The sequence below is a fragment of the Herpailurus yagouaroundi genome, unplaced genomic scaffold, assembly GCF_014898765.1.
Source record: "Herpailurus yagouaroundi ecotype Mexico unplaced genomic scaffold, PumYag 530, whole genome shotgun sequence".
NCBI lineage: Eukaryota > Metazoa > Chordata > Mammalia > Carnivora > Felidae > Herpailurus > Herpailurus yagouaroundi.
Window position 1 is genome coordinate 8574975 of NW_024412747.1, and position 19376 is coordinate 8594350.

A 19376-nucleotide genomic window follows, 5' to 3' on the forward strand; every position below is an offset into this window, starting at 1 on the left:
TTCGTTCATGGCACCTCCGTCTACTGACACAGACATGGAGCCTGTCCAGGACCGTCTCCGAAATGCAGAGGAGCCCACAAAACAAACTTAGGACGCCCGAGAATGTTCCCTCTTCAATAAGAATACTGTAGTCAAACTGCTGTGACTACTGGCGACTTTTCATTGAAAACGTATTTTCTGGAATAAAAGCCATTAAGCCCATTGTAATTCACTAATCAATTTCTATTATATAGCGTCGTTAAATCATCTTTATTTTTCTTAAGTTAATGAAACATTTTCCATTTTTATTTCGCAAAAGGGATTTTCATCAGGATAAATTCTTTTCCATTTAAAATTTATCGCGAAGAGCTGATTAATCAATTCACTCTGGTCCTCATCAAATTGTCTTGATTACGGCAGCTGCTACCCAGAGTTTCCTTTTGTTTTTCTCTCCCCTACTCACCCTTTGGTCAAGTCCAATGTCTCAGGCAGATCTGAATTTGCCAATGGTATTTTTAAAAAATTTTCTGTCGATGACAAAGTTTGTAATGGGGAGTTCTAGCCATCGTCTGGATAGGTTATGTAAATCCTTTCTACCTGTCCTTTTCATCATGGGGTGGATAATATAGGTCATCCAACTTTTTTTGAGTCATTTTGTTCGGAATTTTCTGGATAGTCCTCCATTCATGCCGGCATAAAATAATAAAATTATACACAAAATAGGTTTTGTAAGCACAGTAGATGTTTCCAACGCTAATATTCAAAGAAAAGGATGACAGACAAGTATAGATCTATTACCTTTGTCACTGACAATCTGAATTAACGACATAGATTAGGTTCAGCAAACTTTTTCTGCAAAGGGCCAGGTAATAAATATTTTAGGGCCATCCATACGTTCTCGGTTGCAGCCACTCCACTCCGCGGTTGCAGCCTGAAAGCAGCCAGTGACTGGGCTCAATTAAAACTTTGTTATTTATATTTTTTTATGGAAGTGTAATTAACATACAATGTTATGTTGGTTTCAGGTGCCTGACCTCGATGCAGCAACTCTCTACATTACTCAGCGCTCAACACCTTAAAGCCACCCGTTTGTTCTCTGTGTTTAAGAGTCTGGTTTTTGTCTTGTTGTATTTTTTCCATTCCTCACGTAAGTGAAATCGCACGGTATTTGTCTGTTTCTGCCGCACGTATTTCACTTCGCACGATACTGTCCAGACCCATCCATGTTGTCACAAATGGCAAGATCTCATTCTGTGCCTAATACTCCATTGTGTGGATACACCCCATCTTCTTCACGCACTCATCTCATCAATGAACACTCGAGTTGCTTCCATAATTTAGCTATTGTAAATAATGCCGCCGTAAACATAGGGGTGCATGCGTCCTTTTGAATTAGAAAGAAGTGTTTTCCTTCTTTTCAGGTAAATCCCCAGTAGTGGAAACCCTGCCTCAGATGACATCTCTAGGCTTAATTTTTTTTTTAATGTTTATTTACTTTGAGAGAGAGAGAGAGAGAGAGCGCGCGTGTGAGCGAGGGAGGGAGGGATGGGCAGAGAGAGAGGGAGACAGAAGATCCGAAGCAGGCTTTGTGCTGAGGGCGCAGAGCCTGATGGGAGAGGATCAGATCCACGAACCGTGAAATCATGACCTGAGCCGGTCAGATGCTTAACGAATGAGCCACCCAGGCACCCCTCTATTTTTAATTTTTTGAGGAATGTCCATACTGTTTTCCACAGGGGCCGCGTGAATTGACATTCCCACCAACAGTGCACGAGGGTTCTCTTCTCTCCACATCTGTGCCACCACTTGCTAGATTTTGCATTTTGATGCTAGCCCTTGTGACTGGTGTGAAGTGACAGCGCACTGTCCTCCAACAAAACTTTATCTATAGAGCTGTGTTCCAGATTTGGCCCGTGTACCATTGCCTGCCACTCCCTGGAACAGGTTAATGTTGTTCTGTTACTTATTTTATCAAAGGATCCTTGACTTGCTGGGGTTGACCGTAGACTACGATGGATAGAGAGCTCCTGGAATGCACATTAGAAATGGTTTCTCTTAGCCCAGCCTCTCAGGATCAGAGCCTCGCACACCAGCAATATGTGTATCAGCAGGGTCATACCCAGTTTTCTTAGAGGAGCTCATCACCCTGTGGAATTAAGTCAAGAACCGTAAAACCTCCTGGGGAGGGAGAAAGGGAAGATAATCGTATTTCCATCGTACTGCAAATGGAGGCAGGGGCACCCGGCTGGCTCAGTCGGTTAAGTGTCTGACTCTTGATTGCAGCTCAGGGCATGACCTCACAGTTGGAAGATCGAGTCCCGCGTTGCTCGCGGAGCCTGTTTAAGGTTCTCTTTCTCCCTCTCTCTCTGCACCGCATCCCTCCCCCCCCCAAAAATGGAGGCAGAATGACGCTCCGGACCTTCATCACAGGGTTAATTACAAATGGAGCATATTGTACGACAAAATAAAAACTAATTGCAAAGCACAGCATGATGTTAGCCTTGTTATTCATCCCAGGCTTAGAGTTTTCATGAACCTCATCTGGGCATAACACTTGATCTTAGCCAAAAGGCCGAGAAGCGATTCGTCTGGGCATAACAGATGAGGTTCTGAATTTAACTGGGAAATTGTTACACTCTAGACTTAGAATATTCCCGTAAATACAAAAGCTCCATGCCCAACGCAGGGCTTGAACTCACAACCCTGATATCAAGAGTCGCGAGTTCTACCCAACCAGGCCAGCCAGGTGCCCCATGTGTCAACTGTACTTGAAAGAAAGAGAAAGAAAGAAAGAAAGAAAGAAGGAAAGAAAGAAAGAAGAAAGAAAGAAAAGGAAGGAAGGAAGGAAGGAAGGAAGGAAGGAAGGAAGGAAGGAAGGAGAAAGAAAAAGAAAAACCAAATATCCAACTCAAACAAATGTGAAAAGGAAACCCCATTACAAAGAGGCTAAAATTTGATGGGAAATTTACTGTACTCGGCAGAATTAAATTTCTGGCCTCTCGGTGGGAATGAAGGTTATGTTATTAGGGATGTAGTCCCTATTACTAGCTGAACAACTACACATTGTCATCTACAAACGCTACCATTGTGCTCAAACAAGCAGAGGTCCAGAGACAGACAATTGTTGGCACTGGCTGGGCAGCTCTGGGCCAATCAAAAGCTCAGGTTTTCTCTAACATTCTTAGTTTGTCGGCCTTTGGTCTCTATGTTTGTTGTGTCGCGGCTGCAAGATGGCCAGCCTGTCCGCGGACGTTACCCAACCTTTCAGGGAGGAAGAAGGGGTAAAGTCTGAGCCACCAAGTCTGCTTACACAAGGAAAGCAAAAAGACTCCCAGAAGCAAGCCCTCACATTTCTGTTCGTGTCTTACCAGCCAGAACCATCTTACTTGACCACTGATGTAATTAATGGTTATTGAGGAGGCTACGAAAGTGGCTCATTACTTTTCCCAATTTCCACGCGGATGTGGACAAAGGACAAAGGTGTAAGGGGAGAGGAGAGGTCCACATCCAACAGTGTTTGGCATAAATTTCATTGCTACTTTTTACAACAACCCGGAACTGGATTCACTTGCTGTGTCACTTAATACTGAACCGGGTAGGAATAAATAACCCACTTCGTATGTGTACAACAGTCATCGGTGACCAGGAAAAGCGTCTGTTGGGCTGTCATCTCTGAAATACGCTCCAGTCCCAAGATTTCCCAGACTTTCGTTATCTCGAATCCACATCTCCTCCAGCCCGATCTTTGCTGAGTCTAAATCAGCAGCCGCACCCACCATGCAAAGGCTGCGTACGGAGGTGTGCGGGGCAGGGTCCAGGGCATCCTGTGATGACTGGGAGACCTAACAGGGAGAGCAGATGCCTCCTGGTGAGGTGGGGGAGGGGGACTATTTTGTTTTATTTACCAGGAGTCTAAAGCCCATGTGAGCTGAGAAACCCGTCTTCGCATTTGAGTACTCTTTATTGGAAGGAGATGGACTTCCCCCTAATGAGCCCACTTTACAAACTGGGAGCCCCAAGAGCTGGTCTCCTGGCACAGAGGAGCAGTGAGGAGGACTCACAAGTCGTGGAACGTGTCCTTGTCATAAAAAGAAAAACTTGGACGCGGGACAGGGCCCGCCTCCCGGCTCCCTCCCTGGTTCCAGTAAATGACGTGCTGTGTAGTCATGTGTCCCGGACCAGGCACATCCGTGGGACAAGAGCTCTGATGCAGGCAGAGACAAGTCCCCCGTGAAATCATTAGTTTTGTCCGAGAAGCAAAAACAGAAACCCAGTTCCTGTGTTTACCCCTCATTCTTTCCTTACTTCGTTCTACCTGGTTCAGAGTCCGATTGCATCACAGACATAAAGAAAGCATCTCCTACTTTCCCAGTTTGGCTTTGTTTTGCTTTAGAGTAGGAGTTTGTGTTTGTCCCTTGGCTAGCTGGTTGGTCAGGAGCGGGGAGAGGGGGAGTTTTAACTCAGACTGATCCTCAGCTCAGTCCTCACCACAGTCCTCACCACAGAGTGGCCTTGACCCCCAGATGTCATCAGCCTGAGTGCATCGCTGCGGCCCAACGCTGACTGCTATCCATGGCTCCCTTCATGGACCCAGTTCTGAGGGATGGCTTACTCAATTTCATGGCCAGTATTTCCTCTTTGTTCAACAGCTTTCCTGGAGCCACAGATAAACTGTAGCTAACTTCCACTGATGGAGTGAACACATGAGAAATTGTACCTGTTATTAAAAGAAAGAAAGAAGAAAGAAAAAGAGAGGGAAAAAGAAAGAAAGAAAGAAAGAAAGAAAGAAAGAAAGAAAGAAAGAAAAGGGAAAGGAAAAAAGAAAGAATAAAAGAAAGAAAGAAAGAGAAAGAAAAAGAAAGAAAAGAAAGGAAGAAAGAAAAGAAAGAAAGGAAAAAAAGAAAGAATAAAAGAAAGAGAAAGAGAAAGAAGAAAGAAGAGAAAGAGAAAGGAAGAAAGAAAGAAAAGAAAAGAAAGAAAGAGAAAGAAGAAGAAAGAAAAGAAAGAGAAAGAAAAGAAAGAAAGAGAGAAATTGTACTATCAAAAAGAAATTGTTCTAAATCTGAACCAGGTCAAAAGTTTATAGCCTGTTTGAGTGGCTACTTCTTCTGGGAATAATTTACGGTCTGGACCTTTCGTTGGTCAACGTGGAGTTTTCTGGTCGACCCTAGGAAATTTACTCATAGACCCTTCCGCTCCCCTTCGGAGGGCAATGTTGTCTAAACAGTGAACTCCTTGCTAATAAATTCCTTTATTCGTTGTCTGTATGCCCTCTCTCTGCCTTCAAGATCTTTTGTTTGGCTCAGTGGGGCCCCCCTCTCTTTGCTGGATGGGATGCTGCCCGGCTCACGAATCATTGGGTCTTCACATTTACTTGGTAGAATTTTGATTTTTAACCAGCTGCTCAATCTAACCTTGTCCTTGTCTTCGTTATTGGTTTCATCATTCTCTCCGGGGCCTGAGCTTGGAAATCTGACTGATACCTGGCACATGGATGCTTGTCGCAGTTAGAGGACGTTTATAAAAGCGGAAGTCTGGGGGCACGTGGGTGATTCAATCGGTTGAGCATGAGACTTGGGCTCAGGTCATGGTCTTGTGGTTGGTGAGTTCAAGCCCCCCTCAGGCTTTCTGCTGTCAGCACTGAGCCTGCTTCAGATCTTCTGTCCCCCTCTCTGTGCCCCTCCCCTGCTTGTGCTCTCTCAAAAATAAATAAACATTAAAAAAAGAAGGAGAAGAAGTCCATGGGTGCCTGGGTGCCTCAGTCGGTTACGCGTCCAACTTCGGCTCAGGTTATGACCTCGTAGTTCATGAGTTCGAGCCCTGCATTGGGCTCTGTGCTGACAGCTCAGAGCCTGGAGCCTGCTTTGGATTCCGTGTCTCCCTCTCCCTCTGCCCCTTCCCCACTCACACTCTGTATCTCTCTGTCTCTCAAAAATAAACAAGCATTAAAAAAAAAAATTTTTTTTCAAAGTCCGGCTTCATGGCACTCCTCTGCTTAGACATCTTCAGTCCCTCCCTCTTGTGGCATCGACTTTGACCTCCGAGCTGGTGTGCAGGCTCCAACCAGTGTCCTTTCTTTCCACATCACTCGGTCACACGCCCCAGACCTGGGGGTGCATGTGTGTTTCGTCTTGGGCGGTTGGCTCCGATCCTGGAGAGTTTGGCCTGAAGCCCTGCATCCGGGGACACCCACGAAAGACTCGGCACCCTCGTGGTCCCTGGGGACAAGCACAGGAAGCAGCGGCAATTTTCTGTCACCCCTGCCCTCCCCTGTAGCACCTTAGGGGTGCAGGCGTCTCCCAAACAGGCTCCACGCTTCCCCACCTCTGTTCCCATCGTATAAACCTCTAAAATCCCTTCCTCAGCCTCTAAGTCCCGCTTCTTTACCCTTCAAGGCGTGACTGAAGTGACATTTCTGCCTGAAACCTTCCCCAGTTTTAACGGATTGTTCCCTCCCGTGATCTGAAAGCTCTTTGTTGGTGCCTTTCCATCTGGCTGTATCATTGCTGGTGTCTAACCATCTCCCCAGCTAAATCACGAGTCTCTAGAAGGTGCTTCTGCTTGGTCGTGTGTTCCTCCCCCTGCCCGTCAGAGGGCCTCTCATGGAGCAGGTGCTGAAGGCTGCCTGAGCTGCTCAAGGCCATGGGGTCAGATGTCACCCCCAGGCTGCCCCTCCTTCCCCTGCCCACGGGGCCTCCAAGAGCACTCTTGGGGCCTCTTTGAAGCACACCCCAAACAGGGCTCCATCAGAAGGCTTGGGTTAGGGGCGCCTGGGTGGCTCGGTCGGTTGGGTGTCCGACTCTTGGTTTTGGCTCAGGTCACGAGCTCGTGGTTTCGTGGGTTCGGTCCCCACTTGGGACTCTGCGGACAATGCGTAGCCTGCTTGGGATTCTTTGTCTCTCCCTCTCTCTCTGCCCTCTCCCACTCGCGCTGTCTCTGTCTCTCTCAAAATAAATAAACTTAAAAAAAAAAAGAGAGAGAGAGAGAGAGAGAGAAAGCTTGGGTGGCTGGCCTGGGGTTGCCAAGCCTCAGGGCAGAGACACATCACACCCCTACGTGGGACGCTCCTGTGCTCCGGACCTGCGGCCCCAGTGCAGGAAAACTTCAGTAAATGTGTAACTCGACGGCATTCCAGCTCATCCTGTTCAGCAGTGAAAGTGTGTTATCGATCACCCTGACTTCCTGGAAGGAGCCCCTGCATGAGAGTCGCTCTGGCGCCTGTCCCCCGGCCCGGCCTGGCTGCCTGAGGCCCCCCCCCCCCCCCGCGGGGCCAAGGGGTGTCCCCCCCCCCCTCCTCCCCAGCCTGGGCACAGAACGCTCTGGGAACGGCGCCGTCCCCACCCCTCCCATATAAATAGGGCCTCCGCGGCCCTGCCAGGGGAAGAGGCTGCCTCTGTTTGGGGGAACTAAAGGCGGAAGGTAAGCTGGGAGGCCCTCTCCTTACACACCCCTCCCTGTCTCTCTCGGGGCAGCTGAGTCATATGCAGGGAGGAGAAGCCGGTGGGGGGCCTCTGTGGGGAGGTGAGGGCCAGAAGCCAGGGGTCCCTGCAGCACGGGGACATCACCACGGAAGACTCACAGGCTGCCTTTCCCCTCCTGTCACAGCAGACGTCCAGACGTGGGGGCTGTCCTCTCCCTCAGCACACCCCAGCTCCCATCAGAGGAGCCGTGCCTCCCCGGCAGAAGGGAAGAGAGTGGCCGGGTCCTCCTGCCGCCCATGAGCAGGGCTGGCGGGCCTCAGGGGCTGGCACAGGGGCAGAGTCATGGTGGCCTAGAGTCCCCTGGGTCCCCTGCCAGCAGAAGGAAGAGCAAACTTGCCGTGCCGGTGGCGGAGCTGGGGGAGGCTGACTCAGTTGGCCCCCGGGGCCGCGTCCCCACAGGGCTCGGATGAGGAGTGGCCGGCGTCTGACTCCCCGCCCCTCCCTCGAGGCAGCGCCGTCTCTGGGTTCAAGGCTGTGTTCTGTGCACTCATCACGCGGTACCCCCGAGCCTCGGGTGGCTCGGCCTAAAATGGGACAAATGGCAATGCCTGGCCTTCCTTGCTCCTGAACCAGGGTGTATGTAAATCAAAAGAGCTCATCTAACGTGAGAGTACTTTCTAAACTTTAGGATAAACTAGAAAGACAAAGTCTTATTGTTTTGTTCAAGAGGCACTACAGATCGGTGCTGAAGCGTGTGGACTATGGCGTCCGGGAGTGGGGTGGGGCGGGGGGGAGGGCCTGGGTTTGAATCCTAGTTCTGTCTCTCCGACAGAACTGCGTGACCTGTGTGGCCTAGAGCAAATCACCGGACCTCCTCTGCAAACCAGCGGTAAGTGCTCCATTTGACAATGATGTACCGAGTACCTACGAGGTCCCAGGCGCATTTCTGGGACCGCAGTGTCTATGCATCAGAGAACAAAACCGAGCGAGGACCCCGCGCTCATGGGGTTTGCTTTCATGTGCAAAGGGACAGAACTGAAAACGGAAAAATAAACAGATACATGCTGCAGAGGGTTACAGGGTGATCGGCGCTAAGGGAAAAGGAAGTAAAGCAGGGTCAGCGAGCCCAGAGTGTCAGGCGTGGCGGGGGACAGTTGCGGTGTGAAACGCGGGGTCAAGGAAGCCTCAGCAGGATGAGACGAGTCTATGGAAAGCCCTAGAACACCGGCCGGCAATGATAAGCATTGTATTAGTGTCGGTTGCCGATCTCACCATTTCATCAGGCCACGGAACCGCGAGGAGTCGGGATACCTGGAGGAGGGGAGGGGAGAGGGAGGCTGAGGGAGAGGGTGGTGGAGGAGGGGGGAATCACAGGCTCCTGCTGTGTGCTGACCTAGGACCAGCCGGGGCAGCAGCAACTGATCCCAGCTGAGAGCAACGACAGTGATCCATGAAATTGCTCCCCCCCCCCCCCAGACGGTGCCGAGACGAGACGGTGCAGGAGGGGTGGAGCAGGGAGGGGGCTATGCTTACCTGCCTGGCCCCAACCCTGGACGGGGTACCTGTTACTGCAAGATGTCTCCGGCACTCTGCTTCCACAAGCTTTCCTGATAACTCAGGGTGGTCCAGCTTTTTTTTTTTTTTAATTTATTTTTTTTTTGAAGGGGTGGGGAGGGGCAGAGAGAGAGAATCCCAAGCAGATTCCATGTTGTCAGCGTGGAGCCCGACTCGGGGCTCGATCCTACGAGCCGTGAGATGGTGACCTGAGCCGAGACAGAGAGTCGGACGCTTGACTGACTGAGCTGCTGGCAGGCTGACAGCAGAGAGCCCGACACGGGGCTCGAACTCACGAACCTCGAGATCCTGCCCTGAGCCGATGTCGGACGCTCAACCAACTGAGCCAGCCAGGTGCCCCTGTGTGTGCTAGTTTTGTATTCCAAACTGGTTTACCGCCTACCCTGGGGCCAAGAGGCCTCCAAGAGACCGGCAGTCTGGTCCACGTTTGGTTTTCGAGGGGAAAACTTACAGCCAGGGGCGCGTGAAGCTATGACTTTGCTTAGGGGCCATATCAAAGCCCCACAGACTGGGTCACTTAATAGACATGTTATCTCACGATTCTGGTGGCTACCCATCTGAGATGAAGGTGTCAGTGGGGCTGGCTTCTTTGGAGCCTCTCTCCTTGGCTTCTAGATAGGTGGCCATCCTCAGTCTATACAGTGTCTTCCCTCTGGATGTGTCTGTGTCTTAATCTCCTCTCTCTTTTTTTTTTTTTTAAGTTTATTTTTTTTTTTTTTAGGGGGGGGGGGGGGAGAGTGCACAAGCAGAGGGTGGGGCATAGAGAGAGAGACAGAGAGTGAGAATCCCAAACACACTGTCACCATGGAGCCCAATGTGGGGCTCAAACTGACGAACCGTGAGGTCATAACCTGAGACGAGATCAAGAGTCGGTCTTAACCGACCGAGCCACCCAGGCGCCCCTGAATCTCCCCTTCTTAGAAGGACACCAGTCAGATTGGAGTAGGTCCCACCCCGATGACCTCATTTCACCTAAATTACCTCTTTATGTCCCCAAGTATAGTACATTTTGAGGGACTGGGATTTCAACAAATAGCTTAAAACATTTTTTGCCTTAATATCATGATACGTTATTGCCGAAAGTGGTCCCTTAAACACCAGCTTGAGTGTTTCCGTATTACTCTCTATTAAACATATAATTTTTTTTTAAATTTTTTTTTCAACGTTTTTATTTATTTTGGGGACAGAGAGAGACAGAGCATGAACGGGGGAGGGGCAGAGAGAGAGGGAGACACAGAATCGGAAACAGGCTCCAGGCTCCGAGCCATCAGCCCAGAGCCCGACGCGGGGCTCGAACTCCCGGACCGCGAGATCGTGACCTGGCTGAAGTCGGACGCTTAACCGACTGCGCCACCCAGGCGCCCCTATTAAACATATAATTATTGATGGAAGCAGAAGATCACTGATTAACATAACGTAAAAGTAATATCAGCCACTCATATATCCTTGGAGAGAAGTGCTTCCAGTATTTTGTGAAAACGCCTGTGAACATTTTTCCTAGATTTCACGGACGATTTCCTATTTCTGTTTAAACTCTCCAGAGGTCTTAATCCCAAGACATCCCCACTGCTATAAAAATTAGACAAAACAACCGGGGCGCCTGGGTGGCTCAGTCGGTCGGGCGTCCGACTTCGGCTCGGGTCACGATCTCGCGGTCGTGAGTTCGAGCCCCGCGCGTCGGGCTCTGTGCTGACAGCTCGGAGCCTGGAGCCTGCTTCCGATTCTGTGTCTCCCTCTCTCTCTGCCCCTCCCCCGTTCATGCTCTGTCTCTCTCTGTCTCAAAAATAAATAGACGTTAAAAGAAAAATTTAAACATTAGACACAACAAAACACAAAGCCCACCCCAAAATGAGCCCCGTGAGAGCGCAGCCCAGCCCACAGCGGCATTTTGCACCTGCGCGGTGTCTTCCCCAGAGCTTTGAAATTTACCACTTCTCTTCGACGTGTGTAGACTTGGATAGATTTCTCCTGGACTGAACGATCGCAGGGAATATTGGAACGGCTAAAAGTCTGGCTAGAGGGCACCTCCACACCGAGTAGAACTGTCACCCTTGACAAGAGGACATTTTTGCAGGGTCCGCGGAAGTGAGCGCCCCCGTCAGTGATGGCTCCTGCTGGTGCGAGCCTGAGGGCCGCCGTCCTCTGCCTCCTGGCCTGGGCCGGCCTCGCCGCTGCCGACCGGGTGTACATACACCCCTTTCACCTCCTCGTCTACAGCGAGAGCAGCTGTGAGCAGCTGGAGAAGTCCAACGCGGAGGCGCCCAAAGAGCCGACCTTCACACCGGTCCCCATTCAGGCCAAGACAACCCCCGTGGACGAGGAGGCCCTCCGAGAGCAGCTCGTGCTGGCCACCGAGGGGCTGGAGGAGGAAGACAGGCTGAGGGCGGCGAAGGTGGGGATGATGCTCAACTTCTTGGGCTTCCACATGTACAGGATGCTGAGTGAGTCGTGGAGCACGGCCAGCGGGGCGGCCATCCTGTCCCCAACGGCTCTCTTTGGCACCCTGGCCTCTTTCTATTTGGGCGCCCTGGACCCCACGGCCAGCGGACTACAGGCGTTCCTGGGCGTCCCCGGGGAGGATCAGGGCTGCACGTCCCGGCTGGATGGCCACAAGGTCCTCTCTGCCCTGCACACCATCCAGGGCCTTCTGGTCGCCCAGGGTGGGGCCAGCGGCCAGCCCAGACTGCTCCTCTCCACGGTGGTGGGCCTGTTCACAGCCCCTGGCCTGCGCCTTAAGGAGCCATTTGTGCGGGGCCTGGCTCCCTTTGCCCCCATCACCCTCGAGCGCTCTCTGGACTTGTCCACGGACCCAGATCTTGCTGCTGAGAAGATCAACGCGTTCACGCAGGCAGTGACGGGGTGGAAAATGAACAGCCCCCTGTCAGGAGTCGGCCCAGGCAGCACCCTACTTTTCAACACCTATGTCCGCTTCCAAGGTAAGACAAACCCTGCGGGTGGGGTGGGCTCTACCCCCGGGCCGGTTCCAAAGGGTGACAGTTCCCTGCGTCTGTGGCTGTAATGCCCAACATTTCAGCTCAGCAAGGGCCAGGCCTTGGAGAAGGGCAGGGTGGCGCATGTGAGGGAGCACCCAGGAGTCACTCTCGAGGAGGCAGAACTACCGGCCCACCTACCTGCTGCCCTACTCTGTGCAGCTACTAAAGTAAATCCTTCTACTTTTCTCATTCAATCCCCTGGCGGTGTGGTGGAGAGGTGTTACTGCCCCTAGAGGAAAATACAACAACGCGGTGGCCTCCTCAAGAAGGCACAGGCACGAGCGGGTGTCCCAGGACCCAAGCCCCCACCTCCTGGCCCTGGGGCCCAGCTCTACGCTCAGGAGGGAGGGGTTCCTGTCTCTTGAGAAGGTCAATGTCCATGCAAACATAGCCCGTTTGTTTGCTTAAATCCCTCTCATGTTGGGAGGGGCCATTACTCCCTCCTCCCCCGCAAAAAAATCCCTACGAAGACAGTTCGCTCATTCAATATATAATCACGGAAGAGGTTCACATGCAAACTCCCCGAGTGGGGCGTCTCCGAGGGGCCAGGCAGGAAGAACGCACACGTCCTGACCCCAGGTTGCCTATTCGAGCCTCAACAGGGCAGCTAGGTCCCACAGGCGAATGCCCAGGCTACAGAGCTGCAGATAAAAGTGCCCGAGGAAGGTATCTGGGGCGCTGAGCACCCAGAGGAGGGAGGGTCACTGGGGAAGAGGACAGAGGCCTGGGGGCGGCTCGGGGAGCGGGGCTGCAGTGGAGAAGAACAAACATGTGAGCAAAGGCTAGCGAGTTCGGGGCCAGGAACCAGGGCAAGGGCGGCTCTGTTTGGCCAGAGCTGGGAGTGAGCGAGCGTGGCTGGTGCAAGGCGGGGCTGGAAAGACGGGCCGGGTTCCGACTTGGAATCTGACGTTGGGAAGGCTGGCGGGTGTTGGAGCGGGCAAAGCGTTCTGTTCAGAGGTCGCCCAGGCGGCCTGTGCCATGTGCACTGAAGGCGGGGGGGGGGGCCGACGACTCCCGGGAAGGCTGCTCAACGGGGCAGGCAAACCCTCCCGGGAGCACATGCTAAGGTAGTGGCTTCGCAAACTGAGGGGCCGGGGAGGGTGCGTTTGCGAGCCAAGCAAGCAAGCAGCCAAACCGGAGCCAGAGAGAGAGAGAGAGAGAGAGAGAGAGGTTTAACAGAACATGGCTACTTTGTTACTCTGAAAACATTCTGGAAGCCTGTAAACCGCAAGGGGGAAGGACCTCCAGCCTGTTCTGGGTGCAGGAGGAAGACGGCAGACCCGGGAATGCTCAGGTCCCAGTGCTCACAGGTCGTGAGAACAGAGTCCAGCACTGGGGCCATCCAGCTGAGCGGGGGGCCGGGGGGGGGACGCCACACCCCACGGAGGACAGAGGGGACTCATGGGCTCAGCTCGCCATTCCTAAGAGGAGCCCCAGGAGGAGAGCTCACTGAGAAAGTCGTGCCCCCAAAAGGCGAAGCTAGAGAGCCGCAGGTGCCAGAAACGGGGACTCATTCTGGAAAAGCCCCCGTGCACGCCTTCACATGATGGGGCTGGACAAGAGGGGAGTGAGGAAAGCCACGAAGAGACAAGCAGAACGGCGCTCAGGACTCCGACGCCCTGGATGGTCACCCAGCCCCACCACATCCCCGCTTCTGATTCTCCCTCCCTGACCTTTCTGTGCCTCAGTTTCCATCCAACAGAGACGCACCTGTCCGCCACGGCGCGTCCACTTACGTCTTGGGAGCTCTGTGTTCCCCTCTGGCAATGACGTTCTATTACCGTGACCTGAGCGGAGGTCAGGTGCACGTTCCCAACTGGCGAGCACTTGGGGGCTGGGAGCCCGCGAGCTCCAGGGCACCCTTTGCCCAGGCCCTGCTGTCATCCCAAGCTGGGTGCCGGCCCTGACAGGTTCCACGACGCCAGCTGACTTAACCTTGAGGGATTTACTTAACCTCTGGACGAGGACGGTGTGCTGTGCTTTTCAGATGAGCAGACGGGACTGGGCAGCCGCCTCCGGTGCAGAGTCTCACGTCTTTCTGTCTTGGTGGGAAAAGAGTCCGTCTTTTCTTCCCCTGAACTAACGAGTCCCCTGCCAGGCCTGGGGGAGCCTGGGAGGAAGGACACCACGGCTTGTCGCTCCTGTCTCCCCAAGGCCCGACTACAAAGGGGGAGGGAGAGGCTGGGTCTGGCGGTCCCTTCTTGCCAGACCCAGGCCCTGGGAAGGCACTCTTGTCCTTCCAGCCCCCGCCCCTCCACTTCGGAGACCTCTGTTCCCAGAAAAGGGAGCCGTGGCTTTTGAAGCTGCCTTTACTCAGACCCCCAGCTGCTCTGTGACAGACTCACCCTTACCCTCCCCTCATTCCCCCAGAAACAACCCCGACGTGGGCCACTCAGGCCAGTCAGGAGACTGCAGGGGGGAGGGGCTGTGCCAGGGGCTCCGGTCACAGGGAGGCCTCCAGGGACAGGGCCTTCGGCAGGCGTCTGTCCTGTCTCCCAGGACAGCTGAGCCGGGTGGCAGCTCGGTTCCGCCACCACGTGCACAGCCCTGCGGGAGCGAGGGCACCAGAGAGGGTTCACCGCCCTCCGGCGAGGCCCGGTGCCAGCTTGCACGGAGCGCCTCTGCTCAGAGCCACTGGTCACGCCGGGTCGTAGGGGTGCCCCTGGCAGCACAGGGGCCCGAGACGTGGAGCCTTCGTGACAGGAGGTGTGTGCTCAACTCCGCGTCCTAGGACTTGAGAAAGGGTCTCTGTCACGGCCGGCCCTGCTCGCGGGCTGGAGAGCGAGCATGCACTGGGGGCATGTCGGGCCGTGACCCTATTCTGGATGGCATGGTGATGGTGGATACAGGTCACTGCACGTCTGTCCAGACCCGGAGAATGTACGGCCCTGATGTCAACCACGGGTTCTGGGTCATGACGATGTGTCCGTGTCGCTTCATCAGCGTCAACGGACGTCCCGCCCTGGCGGGGGTGTCGGTGGGCGGGAGGCTGTGCGTGTCGGGGGAGTGGGGGAGGGGGACACGGGAAATCTCTATACCTTCCTCTAGCTTTTGCTGTGAACCCAACAATTGAATTTGTCTAAAAAAAAAAAGAAAAAGAAAAAGAAAGTGAGCACGGCAGCCCACAGGCTTTGGGCCAGGGCAGATCTGGGGTGAGTTAGTCACTCAGTCCTGGTGGAAGGTGCCTCCATTCTCCGCCTTCCTTTGTGGGCCTTAAGGCGACAGGTCTAAAGTCCCAGGGTGGCACCTGGCGGGTGCAACGTCTTCACCGCTGGCGGCTGGCATCACCGCGGTGATCTTGCAGGAGGAGGACTTGAACGGGCCCCTGGGGCCGTGGGGCTGGTGATGCGCTGGGCGGGGAGAATGCCCCCCTGCCCGGGCTGCACCTCGCCTCCGGGATCTGCCCTCCAGGCCTCGCCCCCCCCCCACCCCTGCTCAGCGGCACCCCGTCCCGAGCCCACCCGCCTGCCCCTGCCCCAGCTGACCCTTCCCCTCTTGTCTCTCGTCCGGGTCCGCAGGAAAACTGAAGGGGTTCTCCCTGCTGGAGGGGCTCCAGGAGTTCTGGGTGGACAACACCACGGCAGTGCCCGTCCCCATGCTCTCGGGCACGGGCACCTTCCAGCACTGGAGCGACGCCCAGAACAACCTCTCCATGACCCGCGTGCCCCTGGGCAGGAGCGCCTGCCTGCTGTTGGTGCAGCCGCAATGCATGTCGGGCCTGCAGCAGGTGGAAACCCTCAGCTTCCAGCACAACTTCTTGACGTGGCTGAACAATCTCTCTCCCCGGTACGGCTCCTGGGAAACCGCCGGCACCTCTGGGGCTGCTCCCCCTGGAAGCCGGGGGGGGGGGGGGAGGCGAGGCGGGAGGGGGTGTGGGGTGAGCAGGGGCTGGCCGGGTGGCCCCTGCTGTTGTGGGCTGGAGGGCCTGGGCATCCCCCCATCACCCCTCCAGCCATCCACTGACGTGGCTCTCGGTTTACTGGCTTCTTCCGGGAGCACGAGTGGGGAGCATGCCTTCCTCGGGCTTGTGCTCACCCGCTGGTTTTGGATGCCTGCGTTTCAATCTGCCCCTTTTGATGCCACCCCCCCCCTCAGCCCCGTCCCCTCCAACACACACAATCTACTGCAATCCAAGGGCTTGTGGGGGGCCGACTTCCCAGAAGGGTTCGTACCCTTCCGAGAGACCCGGGGGAGGGGCTTTTTCTCGAAGATGACCTTGACCCCACAGGCCCCCAGGTTTGCTCCACTCCTGCGGCGGGGAAGAAAGCAATTCTCTGCTGGGGGCGCTACACTTGACCTACCACCCAGGCGCAGGGCAGTGGGGTCCAGAATTCTGCCCCGAGACGGGCACTCGGCGGGGGGGGGGGGGGGGGGGGGGGCAGGGGCCGGGGGGGAGCCGCGGGCGCGAAAGAACCCTTGGGCGCCCGGGGGGGGCCCAGTGGCCTCCTGAGGTCAGCTCTCCTTTCTAGATCATTTTTGGTTGTGGTGGGTGGTAAATGCCTAACATTTACCACGTGACCCATCTTTTAGGTACACGGCTCAGGGGCACGGAGCACATCCACACTGTTGCGTGGCCCTTACCGCCACCCATCCCCAGGATCTTTCCCTCTTCCCAGACTGGAACTCTGATCCCATTAAACACTAACTCTCCATTTCCCCTCCCCCCGCCCCTGGCCGCCACCTTTCTACTTCCGGTCTCTGAATGTGTCTATTCTAGGACCTCAGAGGAGTGAAGGCATACGGTGTTTGTCCTTTTGTGACTGGCTTATTTCCCTTAGCATCTTGTCCCCAGGGTTCACCCACGTTGTGGCCTGCGTCAGAATTTCCTTCCTCCTTGAGGCTAACATTCCACTATATGGATGGACCGTGCTTTGTGTATCTTTTCATCCATCAGTGGACGCTTGGGCTGCTTCCACCTTTTGGCTATCGTGAATAATGCTACTAGGGACATGGGTCCACTGTCACCTCTTGTGAGGGTTTGGTACGTCACTGGAAACATCCAGGGGCTCTCAGGGATGCCAAAGGAAGGTCAACTGAGCCGATGTAAGGAACGTGCCCACCACTGAGAGTGACAGGACATCCCTCCTATCTCTCTCTCCCCACCCCCCCCCCCCCACGGTGGGGGGTTTCTATGTCAAGAACACCACTGAAAAGTAGCTAGTAAGACAGGATGCATTATTTCAGAGAATAGCATTTTAAAGTTCTCCAGGTGATACACCTTCAGTGCAGCCAACCTAAACCCAGAACGGAAGCATAGACTGTCCACAAACACCCAGAGAGCACCGCTGTTAAATGTATGCCCTTCTCACCGTATTCCCAAGGACACGGAAATTTCTTGTTATGTTTGCTGCTGACAAACTTTCCCCAAGATGGCCTAGCCAGGTGAGGGGGACCCAGGGCCTCACGGTGGGGGCCACCGGGACCTCCCTAAGTGTGTGTCACCCTCCCAGGACCATCCGCCTGACCATGCCCCAGCTGACACTGCAAGGCTCCTATGACCTTCAGGACCTGCTGGCCCAGGCCAGGCTGCCCACCCTGCTGGGCGCGGAGGCGAACCTGGGCAAAATCAGCGACGACCAGCTCAGAGTCGGAAAGGTACCATGCGGGAGGTGTCTGTCTGTGTCGGAGCAGATTCCGTGGGTTCGCAGGGTGGGAGGCGTGGACAGGAGGGACACAGGGGGAGCTCCTGGGAGGCGGGCGGGGTAGGAGAGGAGAGCATGGCCAGGTAAGTGTGCACCCAGGGTGGGAGAGAAGTGACCAGAGCCTTCTAGGGCTTTCTGGGGACAGGTGGAGAGCCCATGTGTTCTATGGCTCTGCCCAGCCTGGCCTAGCCTCAGGGTCCCTCCCAGATCCTACAGCAGGGCCAGGACTTGGGCCACGACAGTGAGTGCCCCTAGGCCCAGTGCCAGCCCTGCCAGAGGGCCACCTGCTTCAGGGAAACGCTCAGCGGTAGGCAGACTGTGGCTCTGCTGCCTGGAATGACGCACCTCTGCAGCGGGGCCGCCTGGACGCTCTGCTGGGGAGAAGAAGGGCTGCAGTTCTGGCCTTGGAGACCACTGTTTGGGGGGCACGAGCCCCTGTGCTACGTGAGTGGGATGAACCGAGCACAGGGGCCCGCAGCCGAGGGTCCGGGGTTTTGCCCTGGATGGCAACAGCAAGGTGGGAAGTGGAGGGACTCTGGGGAGGAGCTGTCAGGTGGGTTGGGCCGAGTGGGGGTCGTCTACACCGAGGGGCGGGGCGTGCACGGTCTGGAGAAACGCCCTCCAGCGACAGCACTACACAGCTGGGCCCCGAGGGCCTTCGGGAGCCGTCCCAACACCTGCTGCCTTGCAGGTGCTGAACAGCGTTCTTTTTGAACTAAAAGCAGACGAGGGAGAAGAGCCCACGGAGTCCGCCCAGCAGCCTGACGGGCCCGAGGCCTTGGAGGTGACCCTCAACAGCCCGTTCCTGTTCGCCATTTATGAGCAAGACTCCACCACCCTCCACTTCCTGGGCCGCGTGACCAACCCGCTGAGCGCGGCGTGAGGCCTGGGCCGCCACGGAGCCGCGGCTGTCACCGTGAGCGACAGGCACACAGTAACGCCGATTTGTCACCTGTCTTCCACTTTTCCTTCCAGTGAGTCAGTGTGGAATGGGAAGGAAGCTGTTTCTCCCTGGTAAACGTGGCACTGTGTATCATGAGCAGCGGAACCTTTGGGAAGAAGGCCTCCCGGGTTCTTAGGTTTATCTTGGGCCACGTGAAGGGGGGGGCGGTGCCAAGAACCAGAGTTTATTAGCACAGGACAACTGTTCAGGAAAAAGTGTGAACAGACTTAAAACCGGTTCGTGAAACCAAAAACTGCTTTCCTTTTTATCAGAGAACAGAAATCGGGCTTTAAAATTATAGTTTTCACGGCCCTGGGTTTATACTCGGTTACAGAATACGAACTCACGACCTGCATACGGTCTCCACGATGCCTTAGTTTTTTGTTGGTTTCTTGGTTGTCTTCCCCAGGATGCTGTGATCTTGGAAAAACACAAGCGTCTGAATTTGTGTTAGAATGTTAATACCACGGCTGGTCATCCCTTGTGTTCTTAATAAACGTCTCGCAACAATATGCAAAAGAGGAAAATTCTTTTCACTCTACAGCAAAACAAATACATGTCATTTAGCTTAACAGGCCGCACAAATGCTAAGTGCGTTCAAGGGCTTTGAGCCATATTTTGGATGGAACTTCCCTGGAAGGTGCGGGCCGGTACTTGGCCGTCATTTGGAGAGGTTTTATTTTATTTTATGTTTTTTTTTTAATTTTTTTTTTCCAACGTTTATTTATTTTTGGGACAGAGAGAGACAGCGCATGAACGGGGGAGGGGCAGAGAGAGAGGGAGACACAGAATCGGAAACAGGCTCCAGGCTCTGAGCCATCAG

At 54.5% G+C, this 19376-nt stretch overlaps 1 protein-coding gene across 1 annotated transcript; it reads left to right on the plus strand.

The window, feature by feature from the left end:
* Window positions 1-7268: 7268 nt before the first annotated feature.
* AGT (angiotensinogen) lies at window positions 7269-19065 on the plus strand. Its single transcript, XM_040464856.1, has 6 exons — window positions 7269-7398; window positions 8233-8289; window positions 11050-11911; window positions 15487-15754; window positions 17419-17563; window positions 18302-19065. Exons 3-6 carry the CDS (start codon window positions 11080-11082, stop codon window positions 18491-18493), a joined length of 1437 nt encoding a protein of 478 aa, XP_040320790.1. The 5' UTR covers window positions 7269-7398; window positions 8233-8289; window positions 11050-11079; the 3' UTR covers window positions 18494-19065.
* Window positions 19066-19376: the final 311 nt, after the last annotated feature.